This window comes from Barbatula barbatula, assembly GCF_947034865.1.
Source record: "Barbatula barbatula genome assembly, chromosome: 6".
NCBI lineage: Eukaryota > Metazoa > Chordata > Actinopteri > Cypriniformes > Nemacheilidae > Barbatula > Barbatula barbatula.
In genome coordinates this window covers 24,944,593-24,962,161 of record NC_136765.1, presented here as the reverse complement: position 1 = coordinate 24,962,161, position 17,569 = coordinate 24,944,593, and the positions used below count along the sequence as shown (strand labels likewise).

Sequence of the window (17,569 nt, the reverse complement as noted above, 5' to 3'; positions counted from 1 at the left end):
TGAATGCACCCGCATCTCATCTGACAAGGTGAGAGTGTTTATGATTTTTGTTTACAATCTAGCTTACGGTGTTGACTAAGATATGATTAAATAATAAAAGGGTTTTGGTTTTGGCTGCAGCGTGATGTGTTAAAGTATGTGTGGCTTCTTTCATAAATTTAGACACACATTTTATTTGTGAGTATTCATATTCAATCTCTCTCTCTCTCTCTCTCTCTCTCTCTCTCTCTCTCTCTCTCTCGGCTTTTCATGGTTTTAAACTACGTTTGGCCTTTTGACATTTTCATTATCAACTATAAATTGAGTGTCAGTGAGGCGTCATTTCCAAAAAATGACCAAGTGCTTTGTTGACAAATAGTGCTCTTTTTATTTATTTACAAATCTGTTCATTTCATTTCAGTTCAATTCATATTTATTTCTATAGGCCTTTTTAATAATTTTGCAGTTTTACAGAAAACATATTTTAGTAGTATTGCCTAAAACTTGAACATTACATTCATTTTTCATGTTATTGTGTTATTGTACTTTCAACTGTTCTTTCATATTTTAAAATAAAAATTCCAGTACTGGCAATAATGAAAATAATATACTTCAATTAAATGATATTATTCAATGAAACTATTTAGAGTTTCTAACAATACAGCATAGCATTTAAGTTTCATCAAAGTACATTGGAGAAAAGCTTAGAAAAACCTACAATTGTTACTATTCATTTTTAAGTCCTAATGTGAAAGGTGCTTTACAAAAATGAAAAGCGCTATATAAATAAAATATAATCGAACATGATTAAAACAGTATAGGAAAAAAAAAAGGAAAATGATCAAATACATGGAATTGCATAGTATTATTCATTTAATATTTTTCATGATCACTTTTAACTGTAAAAATGAATTGTGAATAGGGTTGTAACAGGACAAAGTGGATGTAAAAATACAAATGTTCATACATTCCAGGTGCTAAAAAAATGCCAGAACTCCTGCATCTGCTGACTTGGGAAATTCTGATACAAAAGATGAATGAATGCAAGAGAAAACGCATCCATTTTAAACTTGTTGCAAGAAATGCACATGCATCAAAATTTCAATTGAGACAAATGTTGAAATTCTACAGTTTTGTGTTCATGGTTTTTAAAAGGCGTTATTTGCAGCCACCGTAGATAATCGTTACAAACATTGTCCATTTAAAACAAAGCATATCAGCTGACCGCTTGCTTCCATCTGTGCAAGACAGAGCCTGTAGGGACACGTTTCAACATGCATTCATTCTATCTCTAGTACCCAGAGAGCCCATAATACAATGGTTTGTTAACTTAACTGGAATTGACACCTCGTGAAGGTTGTGTTTCACTGTAAAGTATAGTGCTTGTGTGTTGCCATGGTGATTACAGAACAATGTTCGAGCTAAAAATAAGATCCTCAAGGCAAATTATGAAACTGAAGCTCGTGACTGTTTTTTGTATTCTGGGAAATGTTGTGACGATACAAGCCTTTCAAAATGTGGGGGAGAATAGTAAAAATCAATAACGCTTATTTTCTATCGTAGATCTCTAATATAAAATGAATGAAGGGGTGACCAATAATGACTTTCAGTTTTTGGTCAGTTCAGTTTTCAGTTTTCCTTTAAGGAGTTGCTTATGAACTCAGACTTAATTGGTGCAGGTAACCCAAAAAACACCAATTCTTCCGTCATTTGCTCATCCTCGCCTCATTCCAAACATGTATTTCTTTCTTTGTCAAGAGCACAAAAGAATAAAATCACTCAAAATATCTTCTCTAATAAGTCCATGACTCTGGATGAATATCACGGGGAAGAATAAATGTTGATCATTTCGATCTTATCACATGCAGTACATTTTTAGGTTACCTGACAAAAAGCTGAAAATGACATTAGTGACTGATGATAATATGATGTGCTCTTGTGATTTAGGAGATATTAGAGCGTGTAATGTCACCGGTGCGGGGGGCACGGGAGTGAGTTGAGGATGCTTGTCGGCCTTTTGAATATCCACCTATGTGAACGCTGGAAGAGAGAAAGAATGTAAAACGCAGCAGAACTCTGTTGTCATGGGAACACTTCTCGTTTCCGTACAGCACATGCGGAGCGAAAGATATTTACAGTATCATTTGGAGATGAAGGCCATTTGCATGTGGCACACTTTCAGTGCAGCTATTAAACCTTTTTGACGTGGCTTATTGCGGAAAACAAAAAAGATATTTTGAAGAACATTGATAAGCAAACAACACTGAACCCCATTGAATTCCATTGTATGACCTCAAAACCACTTCTCAAAATATCTTCTGGCCGTCATCTCCAAATCATACACAGTTTTAGCATGACATGAGGATGAATAAAGGATGACAGAACATTTATTTTTGGTGAACTATCCCTTTACCAACTTCAGTATTGTGCCTGCAAGTTGTCTTGATTATTACAAATAGCTTTATAGTATATATTCTGATATAATGTTACAGTTCTGATCGTAGGACAGGTAGTGTTTTGTTAGAGCTCTTTATATTTACATTTACATTGATGCATTTGGCACACGCTTTTATCCAAAGCGACTTACATTGCATTATCCTATACATTAATACATAGGTATCTACAATTCCCTCCAACACACAACCTTGCATTGTTAACACAATGCTCTTATCACTGAGCTACAGGAAAGCTCTTTAATAGCATTATTATATGTTTTTATTTCATTTCTTTCTTGTTGTAACTTTCAGATAATGTTTCCTGGAAAACACTTTATTTACTTTCACAGAGCACTGTAACGCATTGTTCTGTCACGGCGCTAAAAAAAGGCCTGCATGCTATCGAATCGCATGCAAATGTGTTGAGAATTTCTGCCGGTCAGCAGAATCTTGTGTCTTAGACGGTGGAAATGCCGAGCGGCGGTATGGAAAACCCGCTGGGACAGACCGTCGTATTTATAGAGAGAGGAGAAGCTTAACCTTCAGGGCTCATGAAAAATCATTCCTTTCAGGACTGTACGTAACACTGGATACAGAATGCCGCAGTGACCCGGGTTCGATATATATAGCCATAAGGATTCCAGCGTGTATTTTCAAGTCTGTGCATGTCAGCATGCCCTAACAGGCTCTTATGTGTCTGTCATAAACCAGAGAAACGAATGTCATATTTACGCTGACCGTTCATTTCCATTGTTGAGATGTGTGGTCAGGGAGGCGTGAAACACATAACAAGAATGTTTGATTTATCGAATGTACAGTTGGTTGATGAAGAACCTTGTGTCAACTTTAACGGTTTTAGTAGACAACACGACGAGTGTTGCATGACACATGTTTTGGGTTTGTGTATTAGCTATAGTAACAGCGATTCTGGTCTGTAATGTTACTGAATAGACCGTGATGACAACACTCCGTACCGTATCATGTTCTCCGCCTCCCCAACACTGGACGCAGTTGTCTTCCCCCAATGTAACGTAAGATGCTGGTCACTACAAATATTTTTAGCTGTGCAAATTGTATTGTGTTGAAAGGTCAAGGGTACAGGCCTGACCCTCCTGAAGTGAACTTCTTTTCGTTTTCTGTAAAATATCGTACGCTTCGAAACGTCTTATTTGTCTCATTTTCAAAATCTTCAACATTTCCCAGCATCAAATGAGAAGAGGAGGAGCTTGATTTCGTTCCTCTGGATTTTATTGGATCGTAGAAATTGGGAGTTCCATACCAGCAGGTGGTTGTGGGGATCAACACAACTTTCCTTTTCAATGACATCACTTCATGAGCTGTGCAGGGATTATGTCATTCGGTGAAGTCGTCTGTCATTTCAATCCCGTGTACACACATTTTTTTTCAATGCATACAAAAGGTTTAATTCTATCCCCTGCAAGATGTTTTTACAGGCAGTCTTCGAGTTCTCTTTCACGCTGATGCAAAAGTGGCCTCCTGTGTGGGCCGTTGCATAACCCTTCAGAGGGCCCCTTTTCTATTTTTGTTCCTGGATACCCATCTCAGTGAGGTATTTTCTGTGGCGAGTTGCTTGCATCAGTAGGTCTAACGTACTCTCATTGAGCAAGACATGGAGGACTGCCGGGGTGTATTTTCGGCACATATGGCCTTTTTGAAGGTGATGAGCTGCAACGCCGGATGCAGGAATTATGAGAACATCTGCTTTTGACTGGAGGTACTGGACTGTGGAGAGCAGGTTTGTAATGACAGTGTTGTATGATATGGTGAATCAGAAGCAGGTGACTTGTCAGACCCCGAGCTCTCTGCTTTAAGATCTTCTGTGGACGGTTTGCATCTGGAGGTTCAAGGTGAACATAACACTGTCGCTGTATTGAGATGCTTTGCCAGGCATGACACAGGCATGCCGGGATGTGGCGGAGGGGGGGGGCGTGATATATGACGTAATGTCGTTTATATTTTCCCACCATTGGCAATTTCATTGGTCGTTAATGTAGTGTGGAGATGTAAATGCAGATGTGTGTGTGTGCATGAAGGTTATGATACAAGGTCAAACTTTGATGCTACAGAAATACTGAGCATTACTTTTCAAATTCTTTATTAAATTGGACGTTACTATCACCCATCACTTCATTCATGTCTGAAAAGAGAATACTGTGACTGTACTGACACATTTCACCAGTCAACCCAGTTCATAAGGATGCATGAAGTCTCTGGCAGATTCGTCCACCATAATCGTCATTTATTGGGGCAATGTTCATTCAGTTCTGATGTGAACTCATTTGAATTCATTGCAGCCCACAAAAAAACTCGATTAAGGTTTTATAAGCAGATCTTGGACTTACTTCTCTGTTGGCTTGCAGAGTTTAAATGTCCTAATTAAGTTGAGCTCAGAGGACTGAACCTGACAACCTTACATAACCTCATTACACTCATTCAGATGTTACGATGTGAATTATATTGGGACACGCCCCTAAAACATGTTGTTGTTGGTTTAAGGGAGTAGTTAACCCAAAAATAAAACAATCTCTCATCATTTACTCATAATAGCAGATGTAATTGATTGACTAGTTAAAGTCATATGTGTGATTCATCATGAGACACAATAACCATTGAGTTTGCAACGTGCCGTCATATTTGAATTTAGCGCTCAGATCTGTATTTTCTCTCAAATGCATGCATGTGCTTTTTAGAGCTTCGCTATTTTGAGTTTCAAAATGAAAACAACATGATAAAATGATTAGTTGTGTTGAGCAAAAGAAAGGAGGAAAGTCATATGCATCTGGGATGACATGAGGATGAGTAAATTATGAGAGAATGCTTCATATTAGGGTAAACTAATCCATTGAGACATAATAGTATTGTTTTATATTCTGTTCATGTTTTGCCAACATACACAATAATTGTAATGGAAATTGTCACTCGATTGCAGGTTTCTTTTATTTATTTATTTAGTTTAATTTGTGTATGCTTTGGGTTACATGATAAAGTCACACCACATGAATTTCCAAAGTGTGAAATGATTGGTGTAGTTTTGGTTAATCTCTAACGGAAGTTTTTCTGACCTAACAGTTCGAGGCGGATTTACATCCATCACAACCCTCAGACAGGCATAGAGATGGGGCTGGCAGTTTGCCTTCATAAACACGCCGCTCCGGTCAGGGTGAGTTTATAGGCCTTTTGTATTTTTGTAGTCTGGTGAATAATTGTCCCACCGTTATTTACTATAGTTTAAACATTTGAGACCATTTTGCTTTTTTCTGCAGATGACTTGGATGAAGAACATTTTTAAACAACTGGACTGAACCGTGCTTTTAAACATGTGGAAAAGATTACTCCACCTGTTGTTGGGCTGACCATTGGACTACGATCACAGAGAATTGTTTAAAGGATTAAGACAAAGATAAAACAAACTTTCATTGAGGCAATTCTGGTTGTGACAAAACTAGGAGCCATGTAGCACCTGTTATAAATATAAACAATCTTTACCATGGAGGCCACAAAAACCTCAGGTAACTCAAAGCGCTCCGAGCAGATGAGCAGTTTCAAAGATGACAAAAAGGACTCGTCATTTGAGATGACCCAAAGAGGCCAATCCTCAGGCTCGGAGGACAAAATTAAAGTGGCAGAGCAAACTCGGACAGCAGATGTAAGTCCATCTCCTGGCATGGACTCCGAGGGCCTCGCTTCAGAAATTACCTCAAAATCTAGAGAACAGTGTCACATTCGTCTAAGAAGAAAGACTTTTTCTCTCCCAAACAAACTACCAGAGTATGACCTTAAGCTCTCAGAGGGTCTGCACAAAAAAGAGCAGAAATCTGGAAAGACAGGAAAGTATGTATGCCAGTATTGTGGAAGAGCCTGTGCCAAACCCAGTGTATTGAAGAAACACATCCGATCACATACGGGTGAACGTCCATATCCTTGTATTCCCTGCGGATTCTCGTTTAAAACCAAGAGCAACCTGTACAAACACAGAAAATCTCATGCCCATGCAGTGAAAGCTGAAATGGTTTTGTATTCAGAACAAGACAGCAAGCATGTGGATGAAGAGTCGGCGGTAATGGAGGATAAGATGCATTCGGATGCCGAGCAGAGTACCGATAGTGATGAAGAGGTTGTGGAGGAGTCGTCCTTTGCTACAACGACCCCGGTCAAAGAGAGTTTAATTCAAGAAAAGGGTGAAAAACTTGCAAAAACAAAAGACGTCATGCTTTCTACCCAGAGTTCCTTCAAAAGGGAAACTACATCTGGAAAAGTGACTTTATGGCAGTTTCGAGAAATGATGGAGCCACCCGCAATTGCTCAGGTGGACCAGATGGTGGAGTTTTCCACCATTAAGAAAAGACTGGCACTCAGGCTGTCAGAGAAGAAAAGTCAAGACTCTGAACATTCTCTTTCCCTGCCCAGTTCCTACAGTAAAGGTAGCACTGATTCTGGATACTTCTCACGTTCTGAGAGTGCCGAACAACAGTTAAACCCTTCAAGCTCGAGTGCCAAATCATATCAAGAAATCATGTTTGGGAAATGTTACAAACCGACCACCAGGCCGAAACAATCCATCACTGTACAGACCTGCATGACGGACATAAATGAAGCCTCGTCAAGTTTTATGATTAAACTAAACAAAAGCATGAAGCTTAGCGACACTGAATCCTGCTTACGCCAGAGCAAGAAAGATCTGGTCCGGTCGCTAAAATTTGATTCAGAGTCTTTCCAAGAGGAAGATTACCAAGAATGTGGAATTCCTGATACGTATAGCTCAGATATTCTGGAAACACCATTAGAGAGTACCATGTTCCTACGCAGTAACTCTCTTCCAACTTCAACTAATTCAAATCTGAACGCACCACAAGGACTAAGAAGCAGTAATTCATTCGATGAAAGAATGTCCGGTGGGGATGTCACTTACCGGGGAGCAATGGGTATACGAAGACTCATGCGCCAAGGGGCATTTGAACACTCTGCTAATGAGGGACATGCAGAATCAGACTGTAACGCTCACCTGGCTTGTAGCCTGAAATCAGAGTTAAAAATACACAATGTGGAAGATTCTAAAATGGCAGTTGAAAACTATCAAGAAGCAGAGATGTGCACGGCCTATCAAAGCCAGTTGTCAGAAGCATCCACAAGAAAAAGAAGAAAGGACAAAAGTGTCATAGAGGAAGAAGACTTTCATATCCAAGATAAGTCTTCACATGTATCTGAGACCAAGGAAAGTGGTTTAGAGACGGCCTACTCTGAGACTGAGAGAAGAGCTGGCAGCAATGTTATCTCCGTAATTCAGCATACAAATAAATTAAACTGGTCAAACACCTCAGAAAAACCAACAGATATTAGATCACATACCTCAGACAAAGTTGCTATTTGTAAATTCACAGAGCATAGCGTAGAGGGTCTCCGAAATGACACAAATCGCAGCTCGGAAAAAATAGATTGGCAATGGGGTAGCAGTGTAAACCAGAAACCCCACATGACAAAGCAACCGTCATCTCAGTCCAGTATCCAAGTGCCTGAAATTAGAGTAACCGTGGAACCTGACAGACCGGGCAAGGTTCCAGATCAAGCGTGCATCAAGCAACGAGAAAAGCACACAGAAGAGTTCCAATGGCCACAAAGGAGCGAAACACTTTCACAGTTTCCAGTGGAAAAACTTCCACCTAAAAAGAAACGCCTGCGATTAGCAGAGATGGAATGCTCTTCAGGTGAATCAAGTTTTGAATCCACTTGCACAAGTCTCTCCAGGAGTCTGAGTCAAGATAGCAATTTGTCCTACAGCTCAAGCTTCTCACAGTCGCTTGACAGAGAGGAGATTCTTAATGTTGCCTCTCAGAGCAATTCAGATGAGAATAATAAGCCATTAGAGTTCTTATCGGTTCCAGCTATTTCGCAGAGTCATCACAGAGAAATGCGACGCTCTGCGTCAGAGCAGGCACCCTATAACTTACCCGCAGAGGTTTCTGAATTTAGAAGCAAGTCATTTGACTATGGCAGTCTGTCTCCATCATCTACATGTAGGCAGGAGGATGTTAAAGAACGTAGAAGGGGCTTCTTAGTTAGACAGGCATCTTTAAGTGCAGAACCAGATGTGGTGCAGGACAAATCTTTAAATGTACATGTGACACAAGATGTCACATTTTCAGATGAAGAGAACAAGAGACGAATGTCAACAATTGAAAGAATTAGATTTTCTGGCTCCCCATTTCAACAACACAAACCAGTTGGCCCAGTGCAAACTTCATCTGAGAGGCATTACACTCAAAGCAATGTTTGCCACATTCAGGATATAGATAGTGTGATGCATCGAATTAAAAAGGAACCTGAGAGTTTCCAGGCAGCTGAAACTTATATCAGCTTAAGAAACCCCCAGGAAGATTGTTCAAGAAGCTTGGGCAATGTTTTGTCCACAATAGCAGTACTTTCTCACGCTCAACAAGCATTATCCAGTCAAAGGATGTCTAATTTACTAGTTCCCGTCAGAATTCAGATGCAGGTGCCGTCCTATGGAAGCATAACGTACACTAGTATATCTCACATTCTGGATTCTCACACGCAAAGTCCTGTCTCATGTGTAGAGCACAAGAAATCCATCAGTGAGAGTTTCACCACAGCCATGCCTCAATTGTGCAGCCCGCAGGCATCACCAGCCAGGCTTAACACCGGCATACCATTATCGTTAACTTCCAAAACCATATCAACTACCGAGGCCCCTAGTGGTGGAGCAAACAAGCGCATGCTTTCTCCCGCAAGCAGCATTGAGCTTTTCATCGAAGCAAAGCAGAAAAAACTAGTTAAAGATGAGAACATTTATGGTCAGATTGTCAAAGAGCTCAGTGCTGTGGAGTTAGGAAATCTTGAAGGCGAGAAAGATGGTCCCAAGGAAGGGTTTCAATCAGCAATTACCCAGGAGCCACCGGAACTCAGCGAGGAAGTAGATATGGATGAGGTTTACCTAGATTCACACCACAGTCTAAAATTACAAGCTCCTGCCAGTTTTGCTCAAGATGCTCCTGTGATGGAATGCATACCAACACCAGATCACACAATGGCTTCTCATACAGCCATAGGTGCTTTGGCCACTGAGATCACTGGGGCTTTACTTTCCCCCAAATTTCCAGGTCTTCATACCACTACTTGTGTGAGCTGGTGCTATCTCAACTCCACCAAACCGAACAGTACCCCAACAGCTGCACAGTTCTCAGAGTACGCCTCTTGGTTTGTGAGATGCCATAACCCCAATCCACCCAGTCTTAGCACAGGGATGGTGCTTGCTCTTCTAAGATCTAAACAGGGGAGACAAAACATTGTTTATACAATAGCCACAATGTATCAACCAGGATTGCTTGTAACCTCCACCCCATGGAGACCTAAACAGGAACAGGTACGTAAACAGGAGCGGGTACTTGTGGATTTCATTCTGACTGACTTTTTTGTTAACACTGTGTCTGTTTTGAATTTGCAGGTAACTTTGGAATGCAACGATGAAGAGATGAAGCATGATGTAAGATTAAGAGACATTAGCCAGAGGTGCAAATCCTTACGAGAGGATGTTGCACTGTCTGCACATCAACCAGAAACATCTCGTGTAAAGATTTTTGAAGGAGGGTATGGATGTGTTTGTGATAATAATGTTGACTGGTGAGTGATGTAAAACATGTTAATAAAAGTGTTGTGTTATTTGTTTATCTCTGTCAGGTATAAGTCTAATGAGGACTACGTGTATGTAAGGGGCCGTGGCAGAGGAAAGTATATTTGTGAAGAGTGTGGCATTCGTTGTAAGAAGCCAAGCATGCTCAAGAAACACATACGAACTCACACAGATGTCAGACCTTACGTCTGCAAGTGCTGCAATTTCGCCTTTAAAACGAAAGGTGGGTTTTGTTACAGCCACATTTTATCAAGAGTGATTGAGATTGAAAACTAACATCCAACTTGTTTTAGGGAATCTCACCAAGCATATGAAGTCAAAGTCTCACATGAAAAAATGTCTCGAACTGGGAGTTTCACCCACTGCCATCGACAATACAGAAGATACAGGTATAAGGTGTTATATTTTTTGCAATCATGGGCAGCTCCACTTAGCTCACTTGCTGCAGTTGACCCAAAACGTTTCTTTGGTTTTAAATTTTAACAGCCTGTTTTTAAAACTAGATTCCCCAAACTTTTCACTGCTGAATGTAAGTCTGCTTATCTCATTTTCTGTTCTCGCCGTTTGTGTAGATGACGTCCAGAAGTCCTTAGGTACCAGGCCAGTGGACACCATTAAACATCAGTTTTCAGATGTGGAGGACACGGATGAGGATGGCGATGAGCCGGACGATGAGGAAGACGATGAATGCGATGGTGATTCTACACCAAAAACTCTGTCCAGAAGCACAAGTCCTCAGCCCTATGCAGTCAACAAGCCATTTACGTCCAGCCGTGCCACTAAACATCCCGACACGAATCGCAATTCACCGAAGGAACAGCTTGAAGTTTCCTTACCAGGTTTTGAAGATGATCTCACTTTGGAGCAATCAAGCACTTATTCTGAGGTCTGTCCAACTCAGCTGCTGTCACCTTGTTGGGACTCACCTCGCCAGAGGTACATGTTGTCAAGCCGAGACTCGTCTCCCCTGAGGGCTGTTTCTCCGAGAAGAGATCTGAGCATCAGAGGAGATTTCTCACCTCTTCGGCAGCTCTCGCCTGTAAGACCTGCAGGTTCTGAGCCAACAGGGCAGCGAGCGCAGTCTCCGTTGGGTCGAAATAAAGGGGTTCTCAGGGCCGCGTCTCCACGCAGGGGCTCTTATCAGTACAGGGCCCATGTGGATCAGGGAAGGAGTGTGAGATTTCAAACTTTACCCCATAGACCAGTCACTGGAGTGCGCTCAGAGATGGGCACGGTATGCATTTACACATTGCTTTAAGTTTAGGAATATGCAGGTTTCTTTAGGGGTTGGAACTGAAGCTGTTCCAGTATTAAAATAATCTAACTAGACCAAACAACCAGTATAGATCAACTCACAAATTAATATCTCTTAAATTCTTTTTAACAGTTTTTTAATTTAAAATCTTGTTGTCGATGTTTTGCAAAGTGTGTGAAAATTCCATTACTATGAAACTAACAGCATAATAATCCATGTTCTTCTTTTAGGATCAAGAAAATTCTCCTCTGTATGTTCCTGTAGGCCTATGCGGCCGTAAAAATCCCTCCACCACCCTGCAGCCAGACATCCTCAGTCATTTACCTTTGCACTCTCAAGGACCGGTGCCAACACCTGTTCCAATGATCCCTATTGGAGGTTTAAGGATGCCCTCCACATCATCATCACCCGGTGCTGCTGGGGAAAGAAATTCCCTCCCATCACCTCCACAAGGGAACATGTTAGAAAGTGCTAGTTCCGACCGCACCTCAGCCCCCGTCCCCGGATCGGCCAGCGGCGGAGAGCCTGATGCTAGCCTTCCTAACAAAGACGATAAAAAGGAAGAGAGCGTTTCCATCTGTGCGAAAGCTATCGCGTCTCTGAGAATAACTTCTGAAGATGTTACCGATCCTAAAAGTTGATTTTTGGGCATTGTACGGACACATTCAAAAGCGAAACTGAATTCAAGCTCATAGATCGGAAACATCAAGTATGCAAACGTAGACGGGATGTTTGGTCGACCCAATGCGAGTGCAGTTGAACAAACTAACTGTATGAACTGCATTTTTCTTCTGGCAACCATCATCCCTTCAGAGATACTGTACCTTTAAATGTCTGTGCCATGAAACCGGATGCGTTATTCAGGTAATTTACTACGAACATATCGACAAACAATCTCTTTAAACCGTTGCCTCATCTTGGTTAATGATTAATCCAGCAGTTGTGGACCTGAAAGATCCCATAACCCCTTGCGAGAATGCATACTTGGGTATCATTATGAATTGCGGTCTTACGCAAGCACAGAGTGCTAAAAGTCCCTGCTGCCAGGTGCTGTAAATACATTTAGAAGAACTGGAATGCATTTTAAAATGCAATGACATTGTGCTTAGATGAAAGCATTTGCATTCATGTATTCCTGTTTCACAGTCTGACCACGATTCTATGGAGTTGTTTTTTACCGTAGAAACAAATAATGCTCAGAATATGCAAAGCAACTCGCAATCTATATTCTTTCAGCCTTTCGTTTAAATCTCAGCTGTTAATATTAATTGAATAAGATGCATGTACATAACACATGCAAGAAATTTAAATGTTTTCCTGCAGGACATTGAGTAACAAATTGTCGCCATTCTTACGGAAATAGTCTTCATCGACCTCTGCTTTGTGCCTTTTAAGAACACGTCTGCGTATCGCTCGATGAGAGACGGTCATTCGCTGTTTCTGCACTTACTTGTGATGGCTATACAGTTAAAGGTGTTGTGGTTGCTTTAAAGATTGCACTTATTACGCATGCTAAAGTTTGCATAATGCATTCAGCTATGCTATAATGTTGCCTTTGCTGTTGTATATTATCGCCGGCACCTTTTGAACTTTACGTAACATGTTTTCAAAAATATTATCAATCTTTTATCGACCCTTTTGTTCAGAAGCTCTTCACCGTATAGTATTTTTCTAAATGTTCCATACCTCGTTTCTTTAATCTTTAGGGTTTTCGGCACTTATGTAACAAAATGCCAATACAAGCAATTTATAATGTAGGCCTAGATCTGCGTATGACATCATATTATATTCTAAGTAGTAAGTATTATGTATTAAGATGACTAACTGAAGCACTTTCTAGCAAGTTGATAGACTGAATGCCATGTCATCAATATCAGAGCTATGTTGAAGCGTTTTAGACGGTTAGAGGATTTTTAATTGAATGTATTATATGGCACAACATTCCAGTGTTTAGTCAATTATATGTGCACACGTAGACGTATGACTGCTATCATGTACTGTAATTGCTTTGAGGAGAGTTGAAGCATACAAATATACATATTTTGCTTTTTCGGGTTGATGGTGAATATTAGACTGTTTGAATGTATGAAACTAGACTAAGTCATATTAAATGTCTTTAAAGGAGGTATAAGTGCTATCTCATGTTAAACATATTGATATGTGAATTAGAAATCAAAGCTGGTAACACTTCATAATAAGGTTGTGTATGTTAACATCAGTTAATGGAATACTTAACATTAAATGGCATTGAACAATACTTTAAAAGCATCTATTCATCTTGGCTATTGTTACATACTAAAAACGTTTTTGAACTGTATGTTCATTAATGCAATATAAAACTTGAATGAACTTACAATATACAACGGCATACTTATATGAGCATTAGCCAAGATTAAGAAATGTTTTGTTCATGAAATCCAGTGTAGATGTTAACATGTTGAACCTATTTGTGAAGTGTAAGCTCATAGCTTCATTTCACATCTTGGTATTTATTTTAAAGTCTGAGAGGTACGAACACTGAAATGGTGAAGTTGTGAAACTGACTTTATACTGAATGAACTTTCATGTCATGTTTACAGTGTTACATATTTAAGACTTTGAGGTTATTTAAAGGTATTTTAGTAGTTGTGTTATTTAAAATGTTTTATCGATCTGTTTTGTTTTCGCCCATTAAGGCAGCTGATTTAATATTTAATTGTTTTATTCTGATTAAAAGATGTCCTTTAGAAAATATGATATTAAAGTTCTAATATAAATATTTGTTGACGACGTTCTTACATCAAGCTCAAAAATAATTATAAAACAAAGAAGAGTGTTTAATTTGATGATTAAGTGAAACTATTTCATAACTTCAGCTTTGATGTAGTGTATATACACTATATACACAGTTAAAGTTTAAGTGTGATTTACTCGCTCTTTTTTGGTGAAACAATTTACACAAAACAAAATAAAAAAATTAAATAAATTTATTAAATACACCGTTTAAATTAAGTAAATGGAAGTGAAATATTAAAGAAATCCGAGTAACTAAAAGGTTTCTATTTGAATTCAATGAAAATATCAAGTCTATATAAAACATTTTATTAGTTAATTCAATTAATTAATTAAAATTACTGCATTCACTAAACATAAAAAAATATGTACTTTATATTTTAGAGAAATAAACTGTTGGATTTATTTTCATGAAATAAACATAAATAATTATGTTTATTTCACAGAAATAACCTGTTGAATTTTTTTAATCTTTTTAAATATGTCCCACTGAAAGAATCCCGTAAAGATTATATTAAATCAATATAGCTGTTTATTTTTGTGATATTTACTAAGCCGCTGAATTTCTTTTAAATTCAGAACAAAAAAGCTATTTTTATGTACAGATGCTTACGAATAACATTTTAAAAATGCAATTGACATAAATTATTTTGGCATCATCTTAAGACATGCGAGGACATGAAAGAAGTAAAACACGTCTACAAATGTCCAAGTCCAAGACAACAAAAAAAGTCAGTACTCCTTGAAAACAACTGAAAAGTCGCAAACGTATTATTGTGCAAAATATTGCTATATTGTAAAGTTTATTATATTCTACCCAAAGTCATATTTGACCCCTGACCCCCTTACAGCAACAAAGAATCCTTGAACGTTTCTGCCTTATCGCTGTGTGGCCATTAACTGAGGTAGAGCACAATAAAACCTGGATATAGGCAATGGATATTAAATAATATCTTATTCCTTATAAATATTTTCCATATCAGTTATTTGATGTAATGATGTCACTGACTGGCTAAATAGCCGAGTCTTCTGCACAGTATTTCAAAGATCTCTGCCACACACAAAACCATAGTGATGATGGTAAAGATGTACATTGCACTGAGGAAGATGGTCTTTTCGAAGTGCTCGGGCACCATGCACTTGGTAAAGTTCAAAGTCTTGTCCAGTGAACTCGCGTCACATAAGTACTGAGCATGAACCAGGAACCCGAAGAGTCGACTTTGAAGCCAGAACGCTGCCACCTCCAGGACGATTCGCAGGAGGACAGAGATGATGTAGAGCACGGTGATGGTCGGACGTTCCAGAATGTCCTCTTGGTCTATGTTTTTATACGCTGCGTAAAGATGGAAAACGGCTCCTGGAACCAGCACAGTCACGAGCTGAAGAGCCCAAAACACCTGAAAACATGAGGTGTAAGATTTGAGTCATACGTAAATGCTTCCTCCTTATATTAGAATTATGTCAATTCAGTCAAATGTCTGATATTTACACATGTGCTTATTTGACTTTCAAAAACATAAGTGACACTTCTCATGCTCAAATGTTTTCTCCTGACTTTCTTGAACTTTACCTGGGGTGTTACAGGTCTAAATTGATTGTAACAGAAAAGGTTGAGCTCTCTTCTGTCCGCATCACAGCTGAAGTGAAGTGCTTCGTTCCCATAAACCGCAAATCCCAGAACTCCCAAAAAGAACATGCGCACAGAACCAAAAAACAGGGTGTGGAACTGACCAATCACAGTTGGAGGCCGAAGCTAAGAAAAGAGGTACAATCACATTAAAGTGTTTGTAAGAATACATAACAAAACATTTCTAATAGAATTCAATTTAATAAACCAGTATTCAGCTGTGGCTGTGGCCTAATGGTTAGAGCGTTGGTCTTGTGATCAGAAGGTTGCCGGTTCTAATCTCAGTGCCAGCAGGTCATGACTGAAGGGCCCTTGAGCAAGACACCTTACCCCTGATTGCTCTGCAGTAATGTGCCACTGTATAAAAACTACCTGTAAGTCGCTTTGGATAAAAGCGTCTGCCAAATGAATAAATGTAAATGTAAATGTAAATGTATTCAACACAATATTTAGTGAAATAATAACATAATTGTTTTGTGTTTCTTTATTTTGTTTTCTATATTGTTGACGTATTTCTATATTTTTATGGTTGTTACAATTGTAAATTTGATAAAACATGATCATTGACTGATGCCAAGAAACAGTCACAGTTTTACACAACAAAAGGTTTGTAACGCTATAGGCATACATTTGCCATTTAAATGTAAATTGCAACGAGAAAACTGTGACAAACCAAAACACACACACAAACACACCGCAGTTTTAGTTTACTTACACATCCCTCATAGAAGTTCTTTATGTAATTTAAAGACATGATGATTCTTTAAGTTGAACTAATCTGCGGCTGTTGGCCGTCATTGCAGCCGTGTGTCCTCAAACTCTGTTCTGCCTGTTGACCTTCGCAATGGAGCAAAAGCTCCCGTCAACGCATATTTCCCTTTCATCCGCTCTACCTTCATTGATTTACCCATGAGGTACACAACAAAAAGAAAAAAACAATAGCACCGAACATGTGCTCCACACATAATCCCCATTCAACAATGTCAGCGGAAAAAAAACAAGCCGTTGACTCATAATGGGGGATCATGCGACCAAAACACAATGCATTTAAGAGGAATATAAAGTAAATGAAAAGAACGAAAGCAATTGATCTTTTATTGAGAAAAAGATTGTAAACAATGACTTAAATGTGTAAGTGTGTACAGTGGAGACAAAAGATCACATCAGTGATTATACATCTAATTTAAACTCGGAAACCAACAGAATAGTTTAGGTTGAAACATGTAAAACTTTTTGCATGAATAAAAAACTTGTTAACTCACTTCTTCAAATGATGAAAAAAAACATTATATTCAATGTTTAATTGAACTTTAAATCTCTTACCAGCCTGAGTCCGAGCGGAGAGTTTGTCCTCCTCATTTATTTTATATAGATGAAGAAGTACCCATGGGAAATACGTCTCAAGATCTGAAAGCTGGTAAAGTCACGGCTGGAAAGATTTCCCCGTGATGCAGAGTGACTGTAATGCAAACACCGCGCTCGGCCTTACACTTCATCAAAAGAGCTTTTCACACTGAGATTAATGGAGGCATGGTCAAATTGATCTGCTCATGACCGCATTGGTTACTGCACCATCAATGCTCTCGAATTGGCTGATGAAGACTTTGTGATGCAAAGTACATTAAGCACATCTACATCTCTTATACCCTAAATTTTTTGATGCATTGATTGTCATTTGTATATCCAGTTTTACTGTGAAAACCAAGGTTACCGTTCGCTATACACAAAAAGCTGTTTCAAAAGGTTCTTTGATGCCATAAAGAACCTTTAAAAAGATTCTTCAGATGATAAAAAAGTATGAAAGAGATTTTGAAGCTTTGAAGAACATTTAAGCA

The 17,569-nt window shown here is 39.0% G+C and overlaps 2 protein-coding genes across 3 annotated transcripts; one reads left to right on the top strand and one right to left on the bottom strand.

Moving 5' to 3' along the window:
* Positions 1–5,922: 5,922 nt before the first annotated feature.
* Positions 5,923–11,976, top strand: hivep2b (HIVEP zinc finger 2b; the record flags this gene model as incomplete). The annotated part of the gene is made up of 6 exons (XM_079459247.1): positions 5,923–9,813; positions 9,895–10,037; positions 10,128–10,303; positions 10,374–10,469; positions 10,653–11,314; positions 11,566–11,976. The coding sequence occupies 6 exons, from the start codon at positions 5,923–5,925 to the stop codon at positions 11,974–11,976; spliced, it is 5,379 nt and encodes a 1,792-aa protein (XP_079315373.1).
* Positions 11,977–14,404: 2,428 nt separating this feature from the next.
* Positions 14,405–17,249, bottom strand: LOC306895136 (gap junction epsilon-1 protein). 2 transcript variants are annotated; one of them, XM_079458150.1, is made up of 3 exons: positions 16,450–16,645; positions 15,678–15,860; positions 14,405–15,504 (listed from the first exon to the last, which is right to left on the bottom strand). In XM_079458150.1, exons 1-3 carry the CDS (start codon positions 16,486–16,488, stop codon positions 15,109–15,111), a joined length of 618 nt encoding a protein of 205 aa, XP_079314276.1. In that variant the 5' UTR covers positions 16,489–16,645; the 3' UTR covers positions 14,405–15,108. The 2 variants fall into 2 exon arrangements, with proteins under 2 accessions (XP_079314276.1, XP_079314277.1); XM_079458151.1 differs by lacking the exon at positions 16,450–16,645 and adding an exon at positions 17,058–17,249 and having other exon boundaries at positions 14,624–15,504.
* Between the last annotated feature and the right edge of the window lie 320 nt (positions 17,250–17,569).